This window comes from Tachypleus tridentatus, chromosome 13, assembly GCF_004210375.1.
Source record: "Tachypleus tridentatus isolate NWPU-2018 chromosome 13, ASM421037v1, whole genome shotgun sequence".
Taxonomy (NCBI): Eukaryota; Metazoa; Arthropoda; class Merostomata; order Xiphosura; family Limulidae; genus Tachypleus; species Tachypleus tridentatus.
The window spans coordinates 28,329,024-28,341,126 of NC_134837.1; the positions used below are offsets into that span (position 1 = coordinate 28,329,024).

At 33.7% G+C, this 12,103-nt stretch overlaps 1 protein-coding gene across 6 annotated transcripts in view; it reads left to right on the top strand.

Annotated features, from left to right (window-relative positions):
- LOC143240536 (transducin-like enhancer protein 4) overlaps positions 1 to 12,103 on the top strand; it is a 146,939-nt gene that overhangs the window by 36,826 nt on the left and 98,010 nt on the right. For all 6 annotated transcript variants that reach the window (XR_013021809.1, XM_076483122.1, XM_076483125.1 and 3 more), the window contains 2 exons: positions 1,730 to 1,759; positions 6,342 to 6,576. Coding sequence is in view for 5 of the 6 variants with exons in the window: in XM_076483122.1 (XP_076339237.1) it covers positions 1,730 to 1,759; positions 6,342 to 6,576 (265 nt within the window). In the remaining variant the exon portion in view is untranslated. The remainder of the gene's footprint in view (positions 1 to 1,729; positions 1,760 to 6,341; positions 6,577 to 12,103) is intronic.

A 12,103-nucleotide genomic window follows, 5' to 3' on the forward strand; every position in this document is an offset into this window, starting at 1 on the left:
TTTCAGGCATCTAGATGAAATATGTAAGTCGTTAATCTGTTTTCAGAATAACGAATTAATGCTATACGTGTACAATTTGATAAGAATTAAAGCTTTGAGTACATGTTACATTCCAAAGACATTAGGAACACTCATTATGAGATAAAGTCAACCGATTAATGTACTATAGTATTATAAAAAGTTAATGAAATGCAGTTCATGTCTGAAAATCTTGTTTTTTATCAAGCATGTTTTCTCGCTTTCGTGGCACTAAACTTATTGTAAGTAGTAATTGCATTTTATTATTTTCAAGAACGAATCTCAGAAATCTTACTACATGCTACCGATGAAAAAAGAATCAGTGAAGTCTGAGACTAATAATATTGTGCAAGAAATTCAAAGCAAAACTAAAAACGGGAAAGAAATTTTGTTAACTAATTAGAAGCGCACAACTTCAGGGCATATTTGTTAAAGTTAACATTTCTGTTCGATGTTTTCAGGGACTTTTTTTTCGCTTAGTTCTGTCTAAGGTTATTAAGTAATGTGCAGTGTTTCAATGAACATATGCTAAGATTGGAATATCTTCGGGCTATGTCTCCTGTTTTTTTCTTCCTAATTTGTCTTCTGAACCCGCCCCTATATATATTAGAGAAAATTAATACTGATAAAGTTAAGTAAACAAAATCATTTTAATTTGTTTCAGTTGTATAATAGGCTTAACGTATAATGTTAAGCTCCTAAAGAAGCCTTTTTAATATAATTGTAAATGCAAATAATATGATTTCCGAAATTCTATTTTTAACAATAAATTAAACATCTTGAAATTTGATGAACAAAAATTTTTTTCGTTCGTTTTGAATCTTCATCGCTATCATAAAAACAGAAACTTTCAGTAATAGCTTTATACATTTATATTTTCTGTCCGGCAACACTAATTAAAAACTTAGTTCGTTCCAGGTTTTAATAATCAAACTAGTACCATGCACATGTGCGAAACAAACGCAAAAAAAACAAACACCTTTTTTTTTTCAGAACAAGAAAACAATGAAAACAGATTGATGCAACAATAAACGTAAACATGGAAAACAACATCCATGCTAAACTTGGCATCTAAAGGGATGTCATAATTTAGCAACTTCAAATACGCATAGGACAAGAAAAGAGCGTACACAAAAATAAAATATATCTTCGTATGGAATGTGTCTATTTTTAATTCTAAATTTTTATTTCAATAAAAACGCTAAGAAAGATTAAATGTAATATATATATATTACTAGATTACATTCTGTTCTATTCTGAATGAGCGACACTGTTTTACATGAGTTCTAGGGAGAGAAAAAAAAACTGTTTCGTTAGAATGAAAATGTTAGAAATAACGACTTGAGAAACCTTGCATCTATTTCCAACAAATGTAATATTCATTTGTAGTTGATAACTTCCTTTATAGCAAGTTCTTCTAGAATTGATTGAAATAAGATTTTGAACACCACTGTAGGCAAATTTGATTTTAAAATATGAACGTATGTTGGAAGTAGTAAAATGACATACTAATTTTACTACCTCGTTGATAGACATTCGTTTTCTTTTAATATTGTAGCTGTAGGTGAATCATTTTAGGTAACCACGACTCTGTTTTAACAGTTCCGTCTTGTTTATCATAAAAACAAGTATAATGTAGTTACGTCTTATATAGTTATGGAGAATTTCTCATGAGTGTCTTTTCTTTGTCTTTTTTTTTCTCTTATTCCAGCAACAGCATTCTGGTATCGCCCATCTAATGGTTCGTATGTGGTTTTTTTTTTTCTTTTATCGTTTTGCACGAAATTTTCTCGTTACGACGTAAAACAAATGTTTCAACTTTCATATTTAATGTGAAAGTGAACTTTTACTTAATTGATTGTATGTATTTATGTTGTGAATTCGCATGCTCTTGTTAGGGTTAGTTTAAATAGTATTTTTCTAGCCTTGTTTTTACCTTAACGTGATAGTTTTTTTACTAGTTTGATAAATTTCGAAGGTTACGATTCAAAACTTTAATGTAATCATAGAAAATTATAAAATAAAACAGTCTAGAAATAATTTTATATGAAAAAGGGCATTAATTATTTTTTAAATAGAAATAAAATTACTTCGAAACGTTCATCTTTATTTTAAGTAAATAAAATTTCACATCGATCAACTTTGCTCAGATTTATCCACAATTCTAACGTGTTTTGTATTAAAATTGAAAACGATTTTTTTTGTAGCCATTACTGCAGAATCTGTTTTTTTTTCTTAATTATATGGCTGAAATGAAAAGCGTAAAATAAGGGGTTTTGAAGTAAAACGTTGTTCTACCCTAGGGTAAGATGTTGTGAGTAAATAGAGGCCTCTTGCAAGGGAAATAGATTACAAGAACTATTAACGATGGGAAAATATGGATAATCAAAGACAAATATTATAGATGAAAATTTTTTGGTTGTGAAAGCATTAACTCATTTGTTAGTAATCTTTTATGCACTTGTTTTAGTGCGTAACCATAGTGAATCGATTTAGCAGTGAATTGTTATTATTTTCGGTGATCAATACACGGTCTGTTATAACACAACTAAGATTCTATTTCGGTCGTTTCCAGGTTATTAAAGTGTATTTACTAAATCCAGCTTGTCATACAAATGTACACGTAAAACTTACATATATAACTACGCACGAAATGCAGTTATGGTTAGTACCACTTTTTATCTATCATCATTTGTCAGATACTCTTTTGATGGTTTTACAAAAGAATTATATACAGAAAATGCTCACGCATCTACAAATGCGTGCGTGTTTTCTCAGATACTGATCTAAACACAGAGTAATTCACGAGGGTAGAAAACAAGAGAGTGGGTAAGGTGCATGCCTGTAAAATGAATAAGCTCTCGAATCTTCAGTTTAATATTACAAGGAAGACAAACCTTTTAGCAAATCATTCGAACCTATTGTGACATCGCGTTATCTTACTACTGAGATCAGTCGAGAAAATCCAGGTTATCGAAACAAGGTTGACGAAACAACTGTGAACACACCCTCTAATCCACCCACATGATATCCCTCTTATCTTGATTCTTCAGTCTCATGTATTTTGTTAGAAACGTTTGCAACGTTACTCATTTTTCATTGGTCTCCCCCCCCCTATCGCTGGGACAGCGGTAAGTCTTCGAATTTACAACGCTAAAATCCGGAGTTCGAATTCTTTCAGTGGACACAAACCCGATGTGGCTTTTCTATAAGAAAACACAACACACACCTTTGTGATCGGTAGGAAAAGGCTTATTTTTTGTTTATTTTTTTCACACCAAAAACTACTGGGGTACAGTGATTAATTTATTTCCGTAGTTTGATTAAACATTTCCATATTCAGAAGATATGTCGTACAAATACGTGTGCTAAATAAACCATACCGTTGAAAGTGCAGGTGGCTTAGTATTTCTGACTGATGTAGGTGTACCAAAAGCAGTTTCTCGGTGGGTCAGCGGTATGTTACGGACTTCCAGTGGTAAAATTCAAGCATCTATTATCCGTGGTTGACAGAGCGCAGATAAACCACTAAAACGAGTAAGATTGTGTTACCTATATATAATGTCATTTCTTACGTATATTTTTAGGTTTAATGCATGGATACTTTCACTTTAGCATTGACATAGAACGAAATTATTTTCCATTCTGCTTTGGCCGAGAATAGCCCAATGGTTAGCGTTTGAGGTTTGGTTTCGTGGTTCGTAACCCGTTACAGAGAAAACACAAATTAGGCTTGGCATTTTCGACTGTGGTTGTGTTATATGAGTCACGGTAAAACCAAATTATTTAGCGTAAGAATAGCAATTCCAAAAGTAGTGGGTTTATGCTGTTCAGCAGATGTCGGAAGTTAGCACAGATGGTTCTCGTATGGTTAGTTATGCGCGAAATTCAACAAACAAGGTGCCTGCAAATAAATCCGTGAAAAACAACATGCTAAAATTTCAGAACCCAGGTTAATTAATATTGTTTCACATAATACAACATATCATGTAGCATTGACGAGAATCATAGTATCTGGTAATGTTCAACAACATTATAATAATTCTTTATGGGAAAAACAAATGAAAAAAAAAGGCCCTAAGGTGCGGGATATACCAGCTAATTCAAATCAGCTGGCCTTGCGAGGTCTAACGTATAGTTAAATGGTTTATGAGTTAGATGTGGCCCGGCATGGCCAAGCGTGTTATCGTAATCCGAGGGTCGCGGGTTCGAATCTCGGTCGCACCAAACATGCTTGCCCTTTCAGCCGTGGGGGCGTTATAATGTAACGGTCAATCCCACTATTCGTTGGTAAAAGAGTAGTCCAAGAGTTGGCGGTGGGTGGTGATGACTAGCTGCCTTCCATCTAGTCTTACACTGCTAAATTAGGGACGGCTAGCGAAGATAGCCCTCGAGTAGCTTTGCGCGAAATTCAAAACAAAAAAAAAACACAATGATTTGGATGTTGCAAACATATGATAAAAACATATATGTATAGGTCTCTTATACTGAACTGAAACGTAACTAAATAAAAGTCACCCACAATTAATTGTTTTAGTTTAAATCCATCACTTATCTCAAAAACATGTTTTTTGTGTAATTTAGCGAACATTATAACTGTGCTTGTCATAAAACATTAGTATTATGCCTGTTATATTTTTAACACTACATTCTTTATCTAGGCCCTTATGAATAATAGTATTTCCAACACAATATATTCACCACATCTAATATTATATTAGATTTGAAGTTAAAGAGAACCACCACGAATAAACAGTTTAAAACTTTCTCAGTTACACGTCATCTAATCACTCGTGACCTCCCCTCCCTCCGCCCACGATGGCTTAGTGGTGAGCCTGTACACTCACTTACAATGTTGAAATTCGAGTTTCGATACCAGCAATGGGTAGAGAACGGATAGCTAGTGGTGTCGCGTTATGCTTAATAAAATTCAAACTAAACTGTGCGTATTATATTCACTAATAATTATTATAATGAAAAAAATACAAAATTATATATAACAGTATAGTTCATCTTTAAATATATATTAACTAATAACTATATGCTTGAACATTAGCGATATAATAATAACAAATTAATTAGAATAGTATACATTCTTTAACTTTAAAATTTATTTCATAAATTTAGGCCAAAAAAATACAACGATAAAGAATAAGCATTTATCACATGACAAACTTTTTATAGAAATCATATTTGCAGTGTTTGGTGAGAACTTGAAGTATGCATGTCGACCAATTATTGAAAATGGTGTATCATTTCTAAAGATGATCAATTTTTGTTTTGTTTTTTTAATGTTTTGTGTTGCACGCACTATCGATAATTTGGTTATTGAACGCGTGCTTTGTCCACGCGCTGAACGTAATATTGGTTGGTCTTTTTCAATTTGGCATTGAACAACAAGTATCAACTAGTGAACTACGTCACATTTTGGGGGGAAAACAAAAGCTAAACAACTTAAGTCAGATTCAATATAATCTTCAAGTTCTTAATAACATGTAGTGCTTCATATGCGTACTGATCTCAATACTAAATATTGAATAAGAAATAATAGAAGACTAATCCTGCTACCAGTAAACAAATGAACCCTGTTGTCACTAGACAATCATAAACAAATGAATTCTGTTGTCAGTAGACAACCATAAACAAATGAATTCTGTTGTCAGTAGACAACCATAAACAAATGAATTCTGTTCTCAGTAGACAACCATAAACAAATGAATACTGTTGTCACTAGACAACCATAAACAAATGAATTATGTTGTCAGTAGACAACAGTAAACAAATGAATCGTGTTATCAGTAAACAACCATAAACAAGTGAATCTTGTTATCAGTAAACAACAGTAAACAAATGAATCTTGTTGTCAGTAAACAACAGTAAACAAATGAAACCAGTTTCTCACAACCACTTGATATCTGTAAAAGTGAATTTTTCCGCAAGTCGTCTTTTGACGGTTCAGGAGTCAACAGGCTATTGTTTACGTTATATCAGTAAGTTAAAACCAAACCCCAGTAGTTCGTGAACTTTAACGCTTCTTAGCATTTGTGTTTTCGTTTTATTTTAACAATGTTAATATAATATCTTAATGATGTTTGTTGTTTTTTATTTCACAAAATAAAAAATTTCAAAGATATTTCATTCAGATAGTAATCCACGTGCCGTTTTATAAATAGAATTAAAACTTAGTTCTGAAATCTCAGTTAATTGTCTAGTTGTTAAGGATGTCTATATATATATACATACTGTTATTGATAGTGATCGAGAAGAGATCAAACAGATTTCGATATCTTCTTTATTGAAATTTGACTGTTCTTCCACTACAGCAGCAAATGCATGCCCAACAACTGCCACCTCATGCCCATGGTCCTCCCATCGCTATGATGCCCCATGCGGCAATGGCCGGCTTACAACCACCTACAGTGCCACCTAGCAGCGCAGCTAGTCTCCTCGCCTTTTCAGGACCTTTGACAGGAAGCACGCCCACATCTCACCACCCAGCAGGCTCTTCAAGTTCATCTTCAGTTTTGAAAGAACACCGAGATGAAAAACGTGCAAATGGTAAGGCCACTTACCAGTCGGTGTTATATATATCTCCCCTTTATTACACTGATAACAATATTGCACGTATCTTAACATTTGGGGGTGATGCTACACATGCGAAAAATGTTTTAATTTTTTAATTTATTAGCCCATATCAGTTTGGATGTGAATTCTGATAGGTGACGCAAGGCGAAAACATTATAAAACAAACATATCTAAAAATTAAAATGAATAATTCAATTTTATAATTTTTGTGGCTTCCAGGAAACACTACTAATGTTCTTCAGACACTTTGTAAATGTTAGGCCTAACGAGCGTCCTGTGCATCGCCAAACCTAGGCATTATCCGTTAGAGAGCTCTAGCCTGTTTCGCAGTGTAATAAATATTGTCATTGGGTGTAAAATGACCTATTGACAAAGAGCGATAACAAATGTTTCGTTTAAACGAATAAACAGAAGTGACTAATTTCTGGCTTGTTTTAAAGTCCAGAGGTGATGTTTTACATATCCACAACAACTTGGAATCAAACGATAATTTATTAGTTTACTCTGGACTATTCAAATGAAATCTTAAACCAAAACTGTTTTAATATGTACTGTCCTGTTTCGTCACCGAATTTCATGGAAATCTACTTGAAAGCTGTTTGTATTAATAATATACTAGAGGGAAGGGGAAGACAATTAATTAATACTTCCCCCGCATCGATCAACTCTTGGACTACTTTTTTATCAGCAAACAGTGGGATTGGTCGTCATATTTTAACGTCTTCGTGGCTGAAAGGGCAATAAATTTTGGTAACAAGATTCGAACTCGGGACATGCAGGTTGCGTGTAGAGTGACGTAACCGACAGACTATGCTAGCCCTTACTGTATGACTATTCCGTTTAATTATACTATGTTTAAGCCGCGCTCAATCGTTGTCTCATAACTGAGGTTTGTGTGTGTGTGTTTATTGTTATAGCAAAGTTATTTTGGGCTACATGCTGTGTCCACGGAGAGGAATCGAACTCCCGATTTTAGCGCTTTAAATCCTAAGACTTATCACTTCCCCATCGGAAGACTCTTACAGTTCAGTTTCTGTCATGTTTTATAATACTAGATGAATTGTCATGTACTCAAGTTCTTCATTGGCATAATCTTCTGACATTGTTTTTTATTGTTAATACGCTTAGCTAGAAATATCGTGTTATTGAAATCATTTATGAATAAAGCTAAGTAAACACTTTTCTTTCTTCTGCCTTTGATATACTTACCGACTATCAGTAAATCGATTAGCTAAAATAACAACAGTTGTGTTTGTAGTGAAAAACTGGCAGTTTGTGAAATGTGAGTCACTTATTGAAATTGTTGTAAAATCCCTAAAGAAATGAAATATATTTACTCATGAACCCCATGGTAAACACAATAAATTCCGTCGTAAAACCTGTATCGGTTCAAACTATTGTTTAGTATGTTCTGATACAATTTTCTCGGGAATTTTGAGATAACTTCTGTAACAGTACGTCTTTTGTAGGGCTGCATCAGTTTCAGTTTAAATATCCCTGTGTACCTACCTGTGCAAAGCGCATTACCCACAGATCTAATGATAACTATAGTAATCGTAACGTCAGGTGAAAATTTGAAAACGTTTTAAAGATTTTTAAGCAATTCTGTTGGTTTTCTTTTTTATTCGATATCAGGCTGTCATGGAAATAGAAAATGAAAAGATTCAAGAAATTACACTTCTCAGTTACTAGCTAGATTTATTCAGGATGTTTAGATAACTCTCACAGTTTTATTTTAACGTCGAAGTTTCTTGTACGGATACACTAGTGAGTTAAAGTCCAAAGGTTCTGCTTTGTTCATGTTATTGTTACTCTTTTATTTTAGCATTTTTATTTATTGTAAGGAGAGAGTAACGAGTTAAAAGTCCAGAAGTTCCTGCTCCGTTCATGTTATTGTCACTCTTTTATCTCAGCAATGTTATTTGTTGTAAGGAAAGAGTAGTGAGTTTAAGTCCAGATATTTCTTCGTCGTTCATGTTATTGTTACATTTTTCCTTAGCATTGTTGTTTATTGTAAACAGGGACTCATAAGTTAAAACCCAGAAGTCCTCGCTCTGTTCATGTTATTGTTACTCTTTTAATTTAGCATTAGAGGGAGTGACGAGTTAAAAGGCCGGAAGTACGTAATGTGTTCAAACGATTGTTACAGTTTTAGTTGAACATTATTGTTCGTTACAAAGAAGAAATAATAGGTTAAAGTCCGGAAGTTCCTACTTCGTTAAGACGATTGTTACTCTTTTATCATAACATTGTTGTGAGAAAAGAGCAGTGTCGTTCATTACTAAGTAAATTCGGAGAAAACCGATATAGTTGAGCCCCGTTTCATCCAGTTCAAGTGACCATTAATGGAATGCGTAATTATGCCTAGTTAAGCTCATCGTGAGCTTCCGTGTTGAATAAATTTCATGGAAAATTAAACATAGAGGATTAGAGTCTAATTACTCATTGTCAAAGGCCCGAAGAAGCTCTTTCGTCTTCAGAACAACACAGTTCAATTCTATAATTATATTCAAGTGTTGCATGATGTATGGCATAACCATACTAGTTGTGTTTTGCCTTGTACAACTTGGTATGCTTTGTCAGGAAATTGTTTGTTATACGTGTATGCGTTTTCGTGTTATAAAACTGCTGTCTCTTTTGTTTATGTATGTGTGTGTGTGTATAAGAGAGACTAAACGAAAAGCAGTTTCACTTAAACGTAACAGAAAATAGTCTTTGATTGTGTTTTTAATTGAAATTAAACATAAAAAAAAACTATTACCTGTGTCATTCGCATGAACTAAACGTATAAAAGCCAGGCTTAGCTAAGCTAACACGTGGGAACTACAAGATACGTTTTGATGGAGGAGGTATGTATCTGTGTAATGAGAACAGCTTGGTTTGTTTTGAATTTCGCGCAAAACTACACGAAGGCTATCTGCGCTAACCGTCCCTAATTTAGCACTGTAAGACTAGAGGAAAAGCTGCTAGTCGTCATCACCTACCGCCAATTTTGGAGCTACTCTTTTACTAACGAATAGTGGGATTGACCGTCACATTATAACGACTCCACGGCTGAAAGAGCGAGCATGTTTGATGTGATGGGGATTCGAACCCGCGATCCTCAGATTACGTACGAGTCGAGCGCCTTAACCACCTGGCCATGCCAGGCCAGTGAGACTGGGGATACATCTTTGCCAAACTCGTGTAAAGTAAACTGCTATGAAATGATGGACACCCAATGGTTCACTCCATACAATCAACCTTTAATTGTAGACCGGTGTGAGATTGTATTTCCCCAAAGAATTAACAAAAAAACGTGATTTTGACAACAGATATTTCTTATTACTGTGAAAACTTTCCGCTTAAAAAAAATAAAAACGAACAAAATAAGATACTATTTAAATATTAAATTGCCCTACAGGAAAGTTGAGTAATATTATCTTTTTGAAACAAGACAAAAAATACTAATAACGCGTTTCTTTCTTTAAAATTGTGTAGCAAAAAAATTACGGTCCAAAACTATTTGCAGTATCCAAGCAACGTTTTCGTAGATAACTCGAGCAGCCTTCATTATTTGAAACAAAAGAAGTAGTAATTATTTAAGACTACGAATGTGTACAAAAAGAGAGAGATATATAAAGAACGTAATTGGATATTGATTGCCATAAAAACAGTCTTACTTCATTTAAGAACTTACTGTAAATTAATCATTATAAGGTAATGGGAAGGGAACTACATACAGGGTAAAAACAAAGGATAAGAAAAAAAAAAAAACAGCTTTATGGAGAAGTAAATCTTCCACGAGATTCTATAGAACATGTGAGGGTGGTGAAAGTAGGGCCGAAGGAAGGGACACACCCTAAAATACCATAATACAAGCGCACTTTGTGTAAGTGAATATTATAGAATTTACATAATTTGCCATTAATGCCCCGCCTATTTTCTTTACCTATTGTGTCCCTAATAGCTCATTGCTGTATCTTATCATTTTAAAATGGCAGTATTAAGCTCAAAATAATATACATTCAATATTTACACCTGGTACCTGAACAATAAAATATCTACTTTCTCTTTCCTTTGCACCCACACCAGCGACACAGTGGCATGTCTGTAAACTTACAACTCTAGAAACAGGTTTTCGATACCAATGGTGGGCAGAGCACAGATAGCCCATTGTATAGCTTTGTGCTTAACTTCAAACAAACAAATCATTGTGTGTGTGTACATATGTATATAGAGAGATAAAACATACGTCTGTATACAGTTAACGAACCCGATCTGAAGTACGTATGATTAACCTATAAAATTTGACACTATAAATATAGTAGGTATCTCAGTAGGTAGAAATGTGAATTTATTCAGGCATGCGCTGAATATTTTATTGTCAGGATACTAAACATGTTTTGTATTTATATACGATCGTGATTTAGATGTTAAAATTGTGAAAAATAAACAACTGTCATTGTTTGTTGCTTGCTAAATCAACATTTCCTAACGTATGTATGAACGGAGTAATTTCAAAATTCGTAAATGTGTTTTTCTAAATGTTTGGGTACTGGTTATAAAACTTCATAACTGCAAAAACTAAGAATTACAGACTAAACACGTTGCCTCTCAGAGGCTTAGTGGTTTGTCTGCGGACTTACCACACCAAAAATCGGGTTTCGACACTCGTGACGAGAACAAAAAAGATAACCTATTGTGTAGCTTTGTGCTTACCGTCAAACAAACAAACCTGACCACGTCATATTTCGACGTATACTTTTCTACCCTAATATATCACTGCTAGATCTGAGGGCTTACAAAGCTAAAACCTGGGGCTCAATTCCCTGCAGACTAGTTTTATGTACTGAAAAAAAAAAAAAAAGGAAAGAAATCGTTGTGCTTTGAAAGAAACTAGATGCAATTTATGTTTGACAAAAGTATAAAAACCCATCTACGGAGTTCTATTTATCCAGATGTTGACTGAGCAGATTTAATCCTTTTTGTGTGTGTGAGCGAGTGTGTTGGTGTAGAGTTAAAAAATTAACAAAAACATACTACCAAATGAAAATAATTACCAGACCAGACAGCTTTTTCTTCTTACTTCCCTAACTGGAATTAACTTTAGATGAGCACCCCTGTTAGTAAGACAATTAATTGCAAATTAGATCGTGTAACTAGGATGATTGTCCATAGATTATTGACACAAGCTTTATGTACCGAAAGAGTTTTATACTGGTTGGAAACCCCGTATTTATCTATAAAGGACAAATAAATATTGTATCTTAAGGAATTACTTGATATTTATTCTAAAATATTAGGAAATACGAGAGTGTCTGTTTTTGTTTTTTTCTTTCACATTAGTCCTAATAGGAATATAATGTTTTAGATTCTTTTCTTAATAAATCTGTTTAATTGTTAATGCCTTGTGGTTTTTACTTTTCTTTCTATATTCATCGATTCTCCGGAATTTTGATTCTACGCTGGAATACTTACGGCACTTTTTTTCAACTCCATTAATTGTCTATAAAATAAC